The sequence below is a fragment of the Lissotriton vulgaris genome, chromosome 12, assembly GCF_964263255.1.
Source record: "Lissotriton vulgaris chromosome 12, aLisVul1.2, whole genome shotgun sequence".
Taxonomy (NCBI): domain Eukaryota; kingdom Metazoa; phylum Chordata; class Amphibia; order Caudata; family Salamandridae; genus Lissotriton; species Lissotriton vulgaris.
In genome coordinates this window covers 93,824,326-93,842,389 of record NC_141700.1, presented here as the reverse complement: position 1 = coordinate 93,842,389, position 18,064 = coordinate 93,824,326, and the positions used below count along the sequence as shown (strand labels likewise).

The window sequence follows — 18,064 nt, the reverse complement described above, 5'->3', positions numbered from 1 at the left end:
AAAAACCGCGTTGTAAAGGCATGCGATGTAAAAGCATGCGTTGTAGTGACACCAATCCCCTTGGAAAGCCAAAATGATACTGTCCAAGGTAGAACCTTAAAATTCGGAGAGTGGTCTTTTAAGGGACCCGGGTAAATAAGTGTGTTTGGCGGCAGGTAGAAGATGCTAGATTGTGGGTTCTGCTTCCTGAAAACGATTCAGAAAAATTAGACTTTTGTAATCTTCAATAAGAATGTGACTGCCTGGATGTATAACCTCTCTAGCCTTGCGTGATGTATGGAAGTGCTTGGATAACTTATGTTTCATGGTGAAGGCAAGATGTTAATGAAGATGTCCGCATTAGTATGGTGGAATGTTAAAGCATAAAAGCCAAGCTCAGAGAAAAGATTTCTTTAATGCTGTCCGGTGAGTAGCCGTATACCAGTGAACAGACAAAGCATTGTCTTGGAAGACAGTTTAGGTTGCTTAATGGCCTCTAGTTTTACCCAGGATGGTTAGACACATTATTAAACTGTATCTTTGTTGTAATACGGAGATGAAAATACCCCAAATATGGCTCCAAATTAGTCATAAAATGTCACTAAACATTTCTATCACCATTTTGTTTCAATTTATTGCATGTTGTACTCGGTGGCGCTCCACCTGAACTGTTCGATTCAGCTCCATCTTGATAGTGTTCTGTCCTCCGTTTTCCGGCCTAATCACTGCCCTTTGTTCTGGAACAACCAGGATATAATGGACGCACAGCAGAACACCGTTTATTCTAGTATCGGGTGTAACCAATTGTCCCTGATGTTCCTCTGGCCCCTTATGAGATTCATGGTTATAAGTTTCTCAGGTCTGCGTTGGTGCCGATCACAACCATCGGTAGAGCCAGAGAGATACCGGGCCTACAGGAAAAGATGTCCAGGAGATGCATTATGGGAACGGACCCGTTATCGTATAAATCTCCTTTAAACTAGAAGAGGCCAGTTGGGCCCTTGGCTGGTCTTTTGAAACCAGCAAACAGAGCTTTGTCTCTCACTGTATACCAGAACATCACCAGGAACACTTAAGATATTTTCAGTAGTTTTGGACCTTGTTGTGTAGGTGATGGTTTTTGGGAATAGCTATTCTTAGGTTTCTATTTTGTATTCTGGATTAGGACTTTTCATGGGGATTTTTACTTTCATTCTCCGCATCCCTTGGGTTTCCCAAGTGGGAAGGTATATCCTGAATACTAGTTTCCTTAGCTGTAGCATGCCAGTAACCCTTGTCTCTTAAAGAGTTCAGAACCCACCCGAAGCACCCCCAAAAGATGGCACTCAAGAGAGGGCTCTGTTAAATAAAATCTTAGAGCCTAATGCTTGAGGGACTTGGGTTGTATCTTGGGTCCGGAAGAAGATAGGACCTTTCTATTTTTCTTGATTATCTCATGTTTAAATGTACTATTCCGTAGAGCACTGGCTTCACATTGAAGTTACAGAATATAACATGATGTGTCACACTGGTTCTGAATCTCAGACTCCATCCACCTTTTGCATTAAGGCGAGACCAGTCACTCTCACTACCATGAAAGAGTTAAAGTCCCTAAAAGGAGTCTCTTGACTATCCAACTTGCTGTTTACCAGTGTTGTGGTTTTTGAAAACTAATGGTAAACAACAGTTCTCACATAGGCTACTGCTTGGCAACCTCTGGATGCCCAGCAATCCCCCAAAAGGGTCTTGCACAGGTCTATGCCTATTTTTATAGACCATCCGGAATCCATTTCTTTTTTATTCAGCCTCCTAGCTTTTGTGTGGACAAGTGTCTCGTGGAAGCAGGAAAAAAGCATGGACTAAGGCACACCAATTCTATATTCATGCATATTTGTATAGTCCTCAAATGAGCAACACTATTTTATACATGTTATCAAGTACAACTAAAGAAGGGATACACTTTTTCAGTTCTGTAAGTTATGGCACTGCCCTGCCAGAACTAGCCAAAGGAAACCTCACTATGAATCGTGGGAAAAAAAAGTGTATGTGTATCTTTGTGTATTGTGCATGTCCAGACCCTCTATCAATCGCATATGTGTTCCAAGGAAGAACTTGCAGAGGATCATGTTCAATTTTCCAGCTAATCTAACATTCCACTCCATAAACATTTTTCTCTGCTTCACCTCTGTGCTCCAAAAAATTACTTTTAATATTTGGTCTAACCCGCAACTGTCCTTGTTCTGTGGATTTAACCAGCTACACTGCACGCTACTGTACCTGCCCCTGGGGTCTAGTGAACTCCAGCTTTTGTCACTGGCAAAAACATTGTGTACTTCAGAGTGCACTGCTTCATTGTATTAAAAGTGGATGCCCTAGGAATGCTTTGATCACATGTTGGACAGATGGGAACATTATTTATGTTTGCATGCGTGACATTTAAGTGATTACTATCATGGTAACAGTGCAATAATATTTTATTTCACAGCATTGCTAATTACACAGTCATGCTACTTCCTTTGTATGCTTATGGTTCCACTCGTACTATGTGTTTTCTGTTGTCATTTCCTCCACCATTATGACAGGCTGAACTGGAAACCAAAAGCTTCTCGCAAACATTTTTGAAGCAGGCCCACATCGTAAGAAATTGGTACTACAGTGGGGCAATAGGCACTTGGTTGGGGCATGGTAACCCACCCATCTCTAAACCAAACCCCTAGGTTTGCAGTCTCCCGAGGAAGTGCCAGAATGTAACGATCAACCCAGTGATCAAAGGAATGCTTGAATTAATCTCAGCCACCGTCTATCGCACAGGGCACATTCCATCCCATACTTTTTAACACACGGTCCCACTCTAGAGGGAGCCAAAGACCCACTATATACAAATCAGCCTTGATCAGAACCAGTAGGCACAGTCCAGCTCCAACTCATAGACTAGGTGGCAGACTGGCCATCCAACCCCATTTACCTTTGATCCGCTCTCTGTCTCAGACCAGCATATTTCTCACTTAATAACTAAAGTTAAAGATTCATATTTTATGTCCGAATATGGTGTATTTGCAAGGCTAAAGTAGTGGGCACTGAAACCCTCCACATATCTTCAGCTGTTCAGTCTGGATAATGACCCGCAAGCTTCCCCAGACAGCATCACTTTTGACAAAAGTGATGCCAGTCGTGTTGTCCATACATGATTAGAGGCGACTTCAGAATATTTGACTTTGTCTAGATTGTCCTTGTTTCATCACAGCCAGGAAGTATGTCAGGTACTCCTATTTCTCCAGTATTAGGGGTGTCTTTCATAGATTCACATGCCTGAATCATTCCCCGTCGTCGGAGTGTGAGTCCCAAGGTACATAAAAAAGCAATAATATGCCATAAATATGTAGTAAATGCCAATAAAAACAAACCAGGAAGTAAGTAGCCAAAGCTACAGTAGGAAAAACTTCCACATCTATGACTATCCCAGTCATTTTGTATAGTCCAAACTACAGCCAATCAGGCACCAGCACCCACCAGAATGTTCTCCCCAGAGGCTCAGGCTCTCAGATTTTCTATCGCATGTCGTGTGAAGGGAGTCTCCCTGAGGTCTGCTCAGTTTTTTCAACTCTATCTTCCTTTTGGATCTTTTCTTCAAGAATGTCTTCAAAGAAGTCTCTGTTTAGAGCCTGTGAATCTTGTGGTAATCTCCGGCTTTTTAAAGAGGACCCCCACAAAAAATGTATTTATTGTCTCTATCCAGATCTTCTGATAGATACATCTGCCGTGTGGATTCCTCACCTTGTGAATATCCCCCTTGCGTCAGCAACATTCGGAAATTCTTTTCGTAGCCTCGCGCCGACGTGGATAGGACGTCACAGAGACACGGCTCTGCTCGCGACTCCGCAGACGTCACCGACGCCTATAATAGGCCCACGCCGGCGTGATGACATCAGTTCCCTTTTTTCCACATCGTCGACGCGAACGGTTATCGGGAATCCCTGTAGCCAACTGGTACTTTGTTGCCATTTTGTTGCAAATTTCTGCTTTTCTGTATCCTGTCTCTTAGACGATGTCATCCAAAAAGACCGGCTTCAAGCCCTGCAGGGAGTGCAGTAAAATTATGTCTATTACCGACCCCCATGATGACTGCATCTGGTGTTTGAGTTCCGACCATGATGTGGAGGATTGTTCTTCATGTCGGAAGATGAACCCGAAGGCCCTGAGGGAGAGAGAAGCCAAACTCCTGGTTGCGAAGGTGAAAGCTGGAAAGGAGAAGTCGTCGAGGTTTCGTTCTCGAAGGGCGAGGTCGAAGTCCAGGGCGAGGTCGAGATCTGGTTCTCGAGAGAGGTCGTCTTCAAAGTCGGCGTCGGATCATGTTTCGAAGTCGAAGAAGAAACCTAAGAAGAGGAGACATGAGTCCCGACGTCGGTCTGGTAAGGAGTCGAGGTCGAGGTCACCGAAGAAGGTACGTTCGAAGGTGGTTATTCTCGAAGTCTCTGAGCCTGAAGGTGAGGCCTCACCTTCCGAGTCGCATGGGCGCTCTCCCACTCCGGCTCCGGTACCCTCTCCGGCTCCGGTACCCTCTCCGGCTCCGAATCAGTCTCCGGCGCCGTCCCCGGCCCGTGAAGAGGAAGAGGCTCGGGAGGTTGTGGATTCTGCGCCTGTTGAAGAGCCGAATCCGATCCCTCCTCAGGACCGGCCTGATGGTTTTCAGCCGCCCTTTCCTGCTCCAGGTCAGGACCCTTCAGCGTTTCTTAACGCTATGTATGGCGTCTTCTCAAGGGCGTGGTACCCCTCTGGTGCACCTTCGGGTCCCATGGGTCCTTTAGCTTTCAGCCTGGGTGTTCCTCACTCCTATCCTCCTATGCCTTACATGCCGGCTCCGACGCCGCATTGGCAATTTCCGGCTCCGCCGAAGTCGTCGATGCCGATTCCAGCGTCGCCCGCTCCAGATCGTCCTCGAGGGCATTCTTCTGTGCCATCGGATTCGATTCCGGCGCCGGCCCCGAATCCGTCGGAGCCGCAGGTGGATCCGGCTGCGAGGCGTGTAAAGGAGAGGTCCAGAAGGGAAGCTCAACGCCTTTTGGAAGAGCAGAGGTACCTGGATTCACATTCTGATGTTGAGGAAGGTGAATTGGAGGAGAGCTGTTTTGAGGAATTGGCGGATTCAGGAAGTCTTGATTTCTCTCCAGAGTGGGAGTTGCCCTCAGGCTCTGGTGCTCCTTCTAAGGATATCCAACCTTACCATCTAGTTATGAGGACGGCAGCTGAACTTCTTCAATTGACTTTGCCTACAGTGGAGTTCAAGTCCAATATCCTCACTGAGGTCTTGCATTCTCCGAATTCTGTGGTTGAGCCTTTGCTTCCATTTAATGATGCCTTGACAGATCCTATTACGGAGGTGTGGAAGAAACCATTGTCGGCTCCTGCGGTTTCTAAGAGTGTTGCGAGGAGGTACAGGGCTGCTCCTGAGGACCCGGCTTTTCTGTCTTCTCATCCTTCGCCAGAGAGCCTGGTCATTCAGGCTGCCTGTTCTAAAAAGAGTCTTAGTGCCTTTCCTCAGGTTCCATGTGAAAAGGAGGCAAAGAAACAGGACCAGGTTGCAAAAAAGACCTTTTCTTCGGCGAGCATGCCGTTGAAGTCAGCTAATGCCACTTGTCTAATGGGAAGGTATGTGCATGCCCTGATGGACTCTTTGCGTGTCCTGGTTCCAAAAATTCCTGATGCCAACCGGAAGGATTTTGAGGAAATGATTTCTGATACTCAGGCGGCGGCTCGCCAGGTTATTCAAAGTGGTCTGGACACTGCCGTATCATGGGCACTGCTGTCGCCACTAGGAGGTCAGCCTGGTTGAAGTCATCGGACTTTTCGGCTGATGTTCAGGCGACTTTGCTGGATCTTCCTTTTGATGGATCTGGTCTCTTTGGGAAGAAGGCGGATGCGGCTCTTGAGAGATTCAAGGATTGCAGAGCGACAGCTAAGTCTTTGGGTCTCCAGATCAGAGGCACTTCTTCCAACAGGAGGTTCAGGGGCTTTGGTCGCTCCTTTCGGAATTTCCGGCAAGGCCAGCAGCAGCAGCAACAGCAGCAGCAGCAAAATTCAATGTACAGATCGTACAGGGGAAAGCAAAGAGCGCATCCTCGTGGACGTCAGCCCTCTTCCTCCTCCACCTCTTCCAACCCCCCTGCCACAGAAAAGCAGCCCTAGATCCGCTATTCAGGATCATGTGGGTCCGGTTGGGGGTCGGCTTACCCATTTTCTACAGGATTGGGAATCGGTTACAACAGATCTTTGGGTTCTCAATCTTGTAGAAAATGGGTATGCCCTTCCCTTTCGGGAATTCCCTCCTGTTTACCCTCCTTGTCAAGGTTTTTGCACCAAGGAACATCTGTCTCTTCTGCAGGAGGAGGTTCTAACTCTGTTACGAAAGGGTGCAATAGAGGTGGTCCCAGAGCAGGAAAGGGGTCAGGGATGCTACTCCCGGTATTTCCTGATCCCCAAAAAGGATGGCAGGCTTCGTCCAATCCTTGATCTCAGGATCTTGAATCTCTATCTGAAGCAGGAGAAATTCAAGATGCTCACCCTTGTTCAGGTTCTTCAAGCGCTGATGGAAGGAGACTGGATGGTGTCGCTCGACTTGCAGGATGCTTATTTCCACATCCCTATCCTGAAGTCGCACAGGAAGTATCTCCGTTTTACTGTGGGATCGCAACACTACCAGTTTGCGGTCCTTCCGTTTGGTCTTACTACTGCGCCTCGAGTCTTCACCAAGGTGATGGCGGTGGTGGCAGCTCATCTCAGGAGGTCGGGGATACCTGTGTTCCCTTATTTGGACGACTGGCTGATCAAAGCGGAGTCGTCAGAGAAGGTGCTCCATCATCTGCAAGAGACAACTCAGTTGTTGTTCAGGTTGGGTTTTTCGATAAATGTACCCAAGTCTCACCTGGTGCCCTCCCAGCGCAACCTGTTCATAGGTGCCGTACTGGACACTACTGTTTGTCGTGCATTCCCTCCTCCTCAAAGGATTCGCGATATTCAGGAAATTATTCCTTTATTTTACAATGGAGCGGTCGTTCCAGTCCTGAAGGTCCTTCGCCTGCTCGGTCTGATGGCTTCTTGCATTCTGTTGGTCAACCATGCACGCTGGCACATGAGGGCACTCCAGTGGTGTCTCCGCAGGCAGTGGTATCAGCACAACGGAGATCTCGGGGAGTCAGTGAAGATCTCCAGAGAAACTGCAGCGGATCTGTCTTGGTGGAGCGTGGAAGGCAATCTGTTGCAAGGAAAGCCTTTCCAACTTCCTCCATCGGTGGCCACGGTAATAGCGGATGCATCCACTCTAAGGTGGGGTGCTCATCTGGGGGATCTGGAGGTCAAGGGTCTTTGGTCTCCAGAGGAAAGGTTGCTCCACATCAACCTTCTAGAGTTGCGGGCGATACGTTTAGCGCTCAAGGCCTTCCTCCCTTCCCTTCGCGGTCGGTCAATTCAGGTCCTGACGGACAACACGACCGCGATGTGGTACATCAACAAGCAGGGAGGTGTGGGGTCGCAGTGTCTCTGCAGAGAGGCTCTGCGTCTCTGGTCCTGGGTTCAGGACCACCAGATTTTTCTGATGGCAAATCATCTGGCCCGAGTTCAGAACGTACGTGCAGACAGTCTCAGTCGGCAGTTCTCTGCCGACCACGAGTGGAGGCTTCACCCGGAGGTGGTACGTCACGTCTTTCGGACGTGGGGGACTCCTCGGGTGGACCTGTTTGCCACTCGCGAGAATGCTCACTGCCTGTAATTCTGCAGTCTCCAGTATCCGATGCAAGGAGCCTTGGGGGACGCGTTTCAGTTGAGTTGGGGAAATCAACTCCTTTACGCGTTTCCTCCCATACCTTTGATTCCTCGGGTTCTGAGGAAGATTCGCCAAGACCGGGCCCAAGTTAAATTGGTCGCCCCGGATTGGCCAAGAAGGGTGTGGTATACAGATCTACTCCACCTCTCCTCTCACCCGCCGCTCCGTCTCCCTCTCAGGGCAGACCTCCTCTCTCAGATGGAGGGGCAGGTTCTACACCCCCACCTCCAGTCATTGCACCTTCATGCCTGGAGATTGAACAGGGCAACCTGATTTCCTATTCTCTCACGCCTGACGTGGTGGATGTCATCTTGTCTGCCAGGCGTGACTCCACTAAGACTGTCTATTCATGTAGATGGTCTAGATTTGTCACTTGGTGTGGTCAGGATAAAATTGACCCTTTGAGAGCTAGTTTGTCTGATGTGCTGCGGTTTGCTCTTTCTTTGGCACAACAAGGGCTTGCTGTTGCCACGGTTAAGGGCTACCTTTCTGCGCTGTCGGCTTTTATTTGTTTGCCTGACCAGCCCTCTCTTTTTAAGTCACCTGTAGTTTTAAGGTTTTTGAAGGGTCTCACAAACAAGTTCCCTCCTACTCCTTTTATTGTGCCTCAGTGGGACTTGAATCTTGTCTTGACCTTTCTGATGGGCGCTCCCTTTGAGCCTCTTCATAAATGTCCTATGAGGCTTTTAACCTTTAAGGCAGTTTTTCTCGTTGCAATAACCTCGGCAAGGAGGGTGAGTGAGCTTCAAGCTCTAAGTTTCAAGCCCCCGTTCCTGACCATTCATGCTGATCGGATGGTTCTGAGGACCAGGGCTGCTTTTCTTCCTAAGGTGGTGACTCCTTTCCACCTTGGTCAATCCATTACCCTCCCTACCTTTTATCCTCCCCCGCACCCTTCTAAGGAGGAGGAGAGGTTGCACCGTCTGGACCCCAAAAGGGCAGTGTCTTTTTATTTGGACAGAACTAAAGACTGTCGCTTGGATGACCAGCTCTTCATTGGCTTTGCTGGCTGCAAGAAGGGAAGAGCGGTCCATAAAAGAACTTTATCAAGATGGATTGTCCTCTGTATAAAGATCTGCTACTCTTTGGCCGGTAAGGAACCTCCAGAGGGTATAAGGGCTCATTCTACGAGAGGTAAGTCGTCAACCTCTGCTTTGGCTAGAGGTGTTCCTGTAGAGGATATTTGTAGGGCGGCAACTTGGTCTTCCCTCCACACTTTCGCGAAGCATTACTGCTTAGATACCGAAGTGAGGAGGGACGGCCACATTGCGCGCTCTGTCCTTCAGGATTTCCTGGTTTAGAAGAGTGGACACCCTCCTCCGGGAGTGGGGACTGCTGTGGGACTCTATTCACAAGGTGAGGAATCCACACGGCAGATGTATCTATCAGAAGAACAAGTTACTTACCTTCGGTAACGCTTTTTCTGGTAGATACTGTATCTGCCTGTGGATTCCTCACTGACCCACCCGCCTCCCCGTTGTCCACTCTTCTTTACCAGAGTTATTGTGTTATATTGTTAATATATTGGATTGTTGAGGAGTTGCTTTATTTGCTTTCTTGCTTTTGCTCCACACTTTGTGTTTTTCTCCTTGGCAATTGTTTATTGTGTATACTGTGTATATTGCTACTGTCATTGGTCCGTCCGTGTGCCTCGATGGCACGGAAAAAAGGGCGGAACTGATGTCATCACGCCGGCGTGGGCCTATTATAGGCGTCGGTGACGTCTGCGGAGTCGCGAGCGGAGCCGTGTCTCTGTGACGTCCTATCCACGTCGGCACGAGGCTACGAAAAGAATTTCCGAATGTTGCTGACGCAAGGGGGATATTCACAAGGTGAGGAATCCACAGGCAGATATAGTATCTACCAGAAAAAGCGTTACCGAAGGTAAGTAACTTGTTCACCAAGTCAAGGACTGTAAGATCTGCAAAACTTTTCCTCAAAAGACTCTCAGAGACAGAGGGTCGGTTGCTTTTGTGGCTACAAAGCTTAAGGATTCTGATCATCCTGTGTCTGAGGTTGGCAGTATTGCCTCTGGTTCCACTTCAGCGTCTAGAAAGAGGCCTGCGTCTGAGGTATTGCCGTCTCCTGGGGCTAAGGTTGCTAAAAAACTTCAACCTTCTAAGGGATCTGACAAGCCTTCCACTTCTAAGGCTGCTCCCACAGGCAAGGACTTGGAGGGTTCTTCTGTACCTCAAAAACGGTCCACCAAGAGATTGCCTCAAACAGCTGACAAAGTTTCACCTCAGGAAACTTCATTATCGTCGACGATGCCATCTTCTGTCTTCTCGTCGACTAAGTCCTCCGTCGACGCTACATCTACGTCGACTATGACCTTCTCATCTCCCAAACCCAAGATGATTATGACGACGACAGCTTCTTCACCTACCATGGTCTATGTAACCGTTAGACCTCTCTCGTCGACGCCCCGTCGTTGGCTCCTCTGAAGGCTCTACCGTCGACGAAGAAGATGCCATCGACGGGTTCTTTGGCGAGCTCCACTCCGTCAACGAAGTTACCGCCATTGACGAAGACGTCGACGAAGGTTGTACTGTCGACGACGAACATTCCGTCGACGAAGCCCAATCAGTCTACTAAGCCCGTCCCGTCGACGAAGCCCGTCCCGTCGACGAAGCCTATTTCGTCGATGAAATCTATATTGTCGACGACGGAACCTTTGACGTCTGCTCTTGTAGCAGCGGAAAACACACAGTCTACGCCGCAATTGTGATCTTGCACTGCGTTGCAGGTCTGGTCACCGTCGACGGTGTTCTTTACACCAAAGCAGTCTTTAACTCAAGGACGTGAGACAGTTTATCCACTTTCACCCCTGCATATTTCACCTCAGAGAACATCATCGCAGGTTCCTGACCGACTTTTAGACTCGGACAGTGAGGATGATGTGGTTCATACATTCGGAGCAGCCACTAGTCCTTCTGAGCTGAATATAAAGTTTCAAGAAGAGGAACAGGAGGATGAACAACCACCTGTACAAATGGCGCCCCAGATAGACAGTGTACCTGTCGCGCAAGTACCAGTTGCTTTACTGACCAACCTACAATACATGTTGGATGATTATTATAGAAGGTTTCCGCCATCTGAAACTACAGGCTCAGTGCCCGCTACTCTGGCTACTGAAGCGCCTGTGCCAGTTTTACAACCAACAAATCCTGCTTCAAATGCACCCCAGTCTCGGGTGGAGGAAGTAGATCCTAAGTCTTCGGAAGAAGAGGAACAAAGAGAAGAAGGAGAGGTACAAGATGAGTCAGAGTGGGATGAATATCAGGTTCAAACACCTTCCCCTCAGACAGTCTCAATTTCACCACCAGTACATTTGCGACAAAGACCAACAGCAAATGCCAATTCTTTGCTAGCTGGCATCCCCTCAAAGGCTCTCGGGGGAATGCGTTTTCGATAGATTGGTCTCTGACATATGCGTACGCTTTTCCACCGATTCCACTAGTCCCCAAGGTTCTGCGGAAAATGAAAAAGGAACTGTGCCAATTGATCCTAATTGCTCCCAGATGGCCGCACCAGTATTGGTTTACAGAGCTTCTTCTTTTGTCAGAGTGCAAACCGATTCAGTTGAATCCAATCCCGAACTTACTCAGCATGCAGAACAGTCAGGTTTATCATCCAGATCCTACATCACTGAGATTAGCGGCCTGGCGCCTGAGTACCGTGAGTTCGCCCACCTAAACATCCCGGAGGAATGCAAGGAGGTTCTGGCCAAGGCAAGGGTACCCGCTACCATAAAGACATACAGTCTTAAATGGAAGCGTTTCTGCATCTGGTGTCGCTCAAACGGGGTTCACCCTTTTTCAGCAACGCCGGAAGAGATTCTATCTTTCTTCCTGCAATTAGCAAAATCAGGCCTGTCTCACGCAACCTCGAAGGTTTTTCTGGCGGCGATCCACAGATTACAGGTAATTAACTAATGTTCTTCTCCAGTATTAGGGTTGTCTTTCATAGATTCACATGCCTGAATCAGAGTAGCTAGCAGTACATATCCGTGCTAGGCAGACGCCAATGGTTGTAAAGCTTGTCCGCATTTAAGTCATAAAGCAGTGTAAACTGAAAATACACATGGCATTTTAAGCATAGGAGAAAGCAATCATGTAAGCATGTGTAAAAACATAACATATGAAGCGTCTGACAGCAGTAATAGAGGTGGGAAAACAGGCTCACCTTATTTTAAAAGATTTAGTAGAACTGCACGACCCGCAGAAGTATCAGCTTCGCTGGTTGCCTCCAGACAGTAATGTTTGGTAAATGTATGGCGACTGGCCCAAGTAAGCTGCTCTGCAGATCTGCTGAAGAGGAACTCCAGCAAATAAAGCCGTAGACGATGACATTGCTCTTGTGGAATGAGCTCTAGGTACTGCTTGCAACGGTCGTCCTGCTTGCATATGGCAAAAGGTAATGGCAGAAGATATCCATCTCGCAATAGTCTGTTTCGAAACTGCCTGCCCCTTATGAATAGCACCGTAGGTGATAAACAGTTGGTCAGAAGTGCGCTAAGCGGATGTCCTCTGCAGATAGAATTTAAGACATCTCTTAACATCCAGCGTATGCAACGCCCTTTCCGCCGGTGTTTGCGGGTTAGGAAAAAATTACTTTAGAATTATTGGATCGTTGAGGTGAAAATCCGAAGGTACTTTAGGAATGTACTTCGGATTAGTGCGGAGTATCACAGAGTCACTTGTAAACTGCAGGAAAGGATGGTGAACTGTAAAGGCCTGGATATCACTGACTCTTCTGGAGGATGTTAAAGCCAGTAGCAGTGATACCTTCCACAAGAGATATTTCAGGTCGGCCTTGTGGATGGGTTTGAATGGATGACGCATGAGTTGTGCCAGGACTACATTAAGATGCCACGCAGGAGGTGGTCGTCGTACTGGAGGGAACATCCTAAAGAGGCCTTTAAAGAATTGTTGTATAATCCTCGCAGAGTATAGGGAATTAGTACCATCCTGCCAATACCTTGAGTTCTCCAGTATTGGTGTCTTTCATAGATTCACATGCAACCTGCCCACCTCCCCTCAGAGGATTTTAGGCTATTTTGGTTTACCTTCACTCCTTGCGAGAAAATCTGAGAGCCTGAGCCTCTGGAGAGAACATTCTGGTGGGTGCTGGCGCCTGATTGGCTGTAGTTTGGACTATACAAAATGACTGGGATAGTCATAGATGTGGAAGTTTTTCCTACTGTAGCTTTGGCTACTTTACTTCCTGGTTTGTTTTTATTGGTATTTACTACATATTTATGGCATATTATTGCTTTTTTATGTACCGTGGGACTTCCACTCCGACGACGCGGAATGATTCAGGCATGTGAATCTATGAAAGACACCAATACTGGAGAACCACAGATTACAGGTAAGTAACTATTCTTATTCTGAAGCCAATCACCCAACCGAAAGGGGACTCAGACCATCAGATCTCCAATGACTGGCCACCGGTTGATGATCTTGTCACTGCAGTGTGAAGATGATTAGATTTGGTGACGGGGAGTGGGAGAGGTAGTATATGCCTATATGCTCGTCTCTTCATTCACCTAACATTCTGTTTGTATCCCTCATCCTACCAGAACAAAGACCTGAAGAGCCGCCTGGCCAGCTCTGAGGGACTGCAGAAACCGAACGCAAGTGTGTCACAGCTGGAGTCGCGCGTTCAAGAGCTGCAAGACCGACTGCAGGCCGAGGAGAGGTATGTAACTCTGGCCAGGGGAGGGGTGTTTATGAGCTGCTGGCTATGTGCAATTATGTGACTGATCAAAAAAGTATTGCTTGCGCCCCAGCTATACCTTTGATTCCAACATAATCCTATTTGCATGATGCAGTTATTTTTGCTACATTTTCCAGAGAAAAGAATACGCTGTTGTCTTCAAATCGTAAATTGGAAAGGAAAGTAAAAGAGTTCACTATCCAGCTCGACGACGAAAGACTGCATGTCAATGATCAGAAGGACCAGGTGTGTTACTTGAAAATGTGTTATCGTCCTGTACTTGGACTGGACGTCCTAGCCTTAAAGGCTGATCGTAGATTGCTTTATTGCTCTATTTTCTCCTATTCCTAACTTTTAGGATACCACTCATGCTACCCCACTGATCTTACTTTTGTCGCCTCCTCCTCTGATGGAAATGCATCTTTTCTTTTTGTTCATCTTCCCATGATGCAAGTTACTAGTTCTCTTATAATTTTTGTTTCTTGTGATATTTGATATACATTTGGCCGTTCACAAAAATGTGGAGTGATCTTCCTTCATGGGAATACTACCATGACTATTGTATTTCGGTTCCTGTTTTCTGTTGTGGCACCCTGGCATCTTTACTTCTTCCTTGCCAGTTCTTAGCTCTTTTTGTTAAACATCTTTCTTTTTCCTCACAATTTCAGCTCAATTTACGAGTGAAAGCTCTGAAGAGGCAGGTGGACGAAGCTGAGGAGGAGATTGAGCGTTTGGAAGGCCTGAGGAAGAAAGCATTAAGGGATCTCGAAGAACAACATGAGATTAATGAACAGCTTCAAGCACGCGTGAAAGCTTTGGAGAAGGACACGTGGTAAGTGATGGGTGCTTCAGAGAAAGACCTGTGCTCTGTAATAGAGGTTCCTCATGAGGCATGTGATTCTTTCCCTTTTTAGGTCTCGCCTGTCGATGCGCATGCGCATCGAGCAAGGCGAGAGTATTGCGAGTTATCCACTCTTTGGCAACACTGCAAGGAATCGTGGCGATTCCTTGCAGTGCCCGTGACTTTTAAGGTCAATGCGCATGCGCATTAAGCTTATGCGCATGCGCATTGACCTTAAAAGTCACGGGCGCGTGCATGTCAGTCTTTGTTTACCCGCTCCCCAGCTCCGCCCCCTCACTACTTGATTGCACGGCCGCTAGGCCGTGCCTCCCCTACTCTCCTCCCCCCTCCTCCTCTCCTCCCCTGCCTGCCTGCCGCTAGTTTCCATTCGCTGCTCCTTTCTCGTCTCCCTGGCCCCACCGCCCTTCGATGTGAAAGTCCCCGCCCCCCGTCCCTCGCTGCTCCTTTCTCGTCTCCCTGGCCCCACCGCCCTTCGATGTGAAAGTCCCCGCCCCCCGTCCCCTCCTCGCTCACCCTCATCTCCACCTTGGTGCTTACTTTCCCTTTTCTTCCAATCCTTCTCTCATTCACTTGCAGTCTCCCCTCCTCCTCTCCTAGCACCCCCAGCCCGAGGCAGCTTCCCCTGCACAGACCCGCTCCGCCCCCTCCCCTTCCCGCCGTCTCGCATTTCCCCTGTCGCACTTCTCCTCCCCCTCCTCCTCTCCTCCCCTGCCTGCCTGGATCGCCTCGCCCCCGGACATCATGGGCCAGCCTTGCTCTGCACAAATGTTTCCCAGCACCAGTCCCAGCATCTCTCAGCAGCTCCGCTCTTCCTGCACTGCTAGAACGCCGTGCCTTCCCTACTCTCCTCCCCCCTCCTCCTCTCCTAGCACCCCCAGCCCGAGGCAGCTTCCCCTGCACAGACCCGCTCCGCCCCCTCCCCTTCCCGCCGTCTCGCATTTCCCCTGTCGCACTTCTCCTCCCCCCTCCTCCTCTCCTCCCCTGCCTGCCTGGATCGCCTCGCCCCCGGACATCATGGGCCAGCCTTGCTCTGCACAAATGTTTCCCAGCACCAGTCCCAGCATCTCTCAGCAGCTCCGCTCTTCCTGCACTGCTAGAACGCCGTGCCTCCCCTACTCTCCTCCCCCCTCCTCCTCTCCTAGCACCCCCAGCCCGAGGCAGCTTCCCCTGCACAGACCCGCTCCGCCCCCTCCCCTTCCCGCCGTCTCGCATTTCCCCTGTCGAACTTCTCCTCTCCCCTCTCCGCCCCCTCCCCTGCCCGCCGTGTTACGGTGAAAGGCTTGTTTGTTTATTTTACCCGCCGTGTCTCTGCTGCTTCCCCCTGTCCTGTCTCTCCTCCTCTCCCTCTCTATACCCTCCCCCTCCCCCCCACCACTCCCAGAGGGGGCTGAGGTTAATTTGCTTTCTCAGGCGTCATGCATCACCCAGCTCGGTGACACTTTAGCGGGGGACGGGGTCTCCTGGAGGGGTCGGCCTCCTCACAGCTGTTCAAGCCCGCCAGACAGAGCTCAGTGTTGGGAATGGAGGAAAGGAGGGGGCTTTAAACCCGAACACGTGTTCTTGCAAGTGGGTTCCATGACATGTGACTTCAGTTTATTTTCTTTTTGTAATTTATTTCATCGTACATGTTGTAGTTCTTTTTCCCTGGCCATTTCGGCTCCTTGCTTTCCCCCTCCCCCATCTGCAGCGCTGCCTTCTCAGCCCCGTTTCCTTCTTCTATTCCCTCCCGTGTCTCTCTCCAGTTTCATCCTGTCCCCATATAGTCGCTTCCATCCCTATCTATATATCTCTAGTCTTTCCAGTGTTCTCATTTCATCCACTCCACCCTATATCGCTCTCCTCGTCATCCCGTGTATCCAATGTTTACATCTCCTGCTTTGCCCCCCGTTTTCAACGTCACCCCGTGTTCTCTCCATCCACCTGTTTACCTCCCTCGTCCTTCCTCTCTGTTCATGCTCACGCTTCTCTCGCTCTCTTTCGCTTGTCCACTCTCCTATCTCAACTACTATCTCTTTCTTTTCGTCTCTGTGCCCTCCACAGCTCATACCCTCTTGATGTTCCCATCTTTCATTCACAAACCGGCTTAGCTGACGCCTACACACTCATTTATATGTGCACGAAAATTGCGCGCACCCAGTGGCTTAGCCCGTGTGCCCTGGTGTCTAGTTCAGGGACGGACACTGGCCCCTAGCTGCTGTTTTAACTGTGAATTAACAGCAATAACCAGGGTTCAGTGGAGCCTTCCGGGCCCCGGTGCCACTGCACCTGCTGCACCAACGGAAGCTGCGCCTCTGCACGCACCCGAGAACCTGCAGCTCAGTAACATTCCTAGCTATTCTTGCTCTGCAGCTCAGCTCCCACCTATGCGTTATCGTGGCGCCGCAGAGCCCATCGCTCTACTGCGTATAGAAGCCTGGCTCAGGGCCAGTAAAACCACCAGCACACGAGTGCCCCCCTCCTCCTCCGGGCCGTGCAAACAGGCTCGGCCACAAATTACAAGTGTATCAGTACACCCTCAACAGCTCACCCTCAACACCTCACCTTCAACACCTCACCCTCAACACCTCACTCACACTCACTCTCAATCATCCGCACTCAACAACTAGCAACAACACTCACCCTCAACAGCTCAACCTCAACACCTCACCCTCAACACCTCACCGTCAACACCCCACCCTCACTCACTCACGCTCAATGCCTCACACTCAAAAACTCAACCTCACTCACCCACCCTCAACGCCTCACCATCACTCACTCACCCTCAACACCTTACCCTCACTCACTCACCCTCACTCACCTTCAACGCCTCCCCTTCAACTGCACACCCTCACTCACCCTCAGTCACCCTCAACCCCTCACTCACACTCAACACCTCACCCTCAACACCTCATCCACCCTCACCCTCAGTTACCCTCAACACCTCACCCGCAACTACTCACTCACCCTCACTCTCACTCATCCTCACTCAACAACCCTCAACTTCACTCACCCTCAACGCCTCACCCAACACCTCACCTTCAATCACCATCAACATCTCACCCTCACTCACCCACAAAACATCAGCCTCAACACCTCACCCTCAATCACTCACCCTCAAACATTCACCCACACTCACCCTCCCTCACCCTCAATTCCTCACCCACACCCTCAACACTTCACCCTAAACACCTCACTCATCCTCAACGCCTCACCGTTCCCCTCACTCACCCTCACCCTCACTCACCCTCAACACCTCACCATCACTAACACTCAACACCTCACCCTCACTAACTCTCAATACCACAATCACCCTTCCCCTCACTCACCCTCAATACCTCACCCTCACTAACACTAAAACACTCAATCACCCTCACTCTTACTCTCACTCACACTCTACACCTCAGCCTCACGCTCAATGACACACCCTCAACACCTCACCCTCACCCCCTCAACACCTCACCCCCTCAACATCACTCGCCCTCACCCTCAAACACTCACCCTCAACACCTCACACCCTCACCCTCAAATCCTCACCCTCAACACCTCAACCTCACTCACTCTCAACACCTCACCGTCACTCACTCACCCTCAACACCTCACCCTCACTCACTCACACTCAATAACCCTCAACACCTCACCCTCAACACCTCACCATCAACACCTCACCCTCAACACCTCACCCACAACACCTCACCCTCACTCACTCTGACTCACCCTCACCCTCACTC

At 49.5% G+C, this 18,064-nt stretch overlaps 1 protein-coding gene across 4 annotated transcripts in view; it reads left to right on the top strand.

The window, feature by feature from the left end:
• Window positions 1-14,348, top strand: part of CGN (cingulin) — a 251,828-nt gene extending 237,480 nt beyond the window's left edge. For all 4 annotated transcript variants that reach the window (XM_086947325.1, XM_086947326.1, XM_086947324.1 and 1 more), the window contains exons 18-20: window positions 13,359-13,477; window positions 13,633-13,741; window positions 14,164-14,348. In XM_086947325.1, the coding sequence (XP_086803451.1) occupies window positions 13,359-13,477; window positions 13,633-13,741; window positions 14,164-14,331 (396 nt within the window). In that variant the 3' untranslated portion in view covers window positions 14,332-14,348. The remainder of the gene's footprint in view (window positions 1-13,358; window positions 13,478-13,632; window positions 13,742-14,163) is intronic.
• The last annotated feature ends 3,716 nt before the right edge of the window (window positions 14,349-18,064 follow it).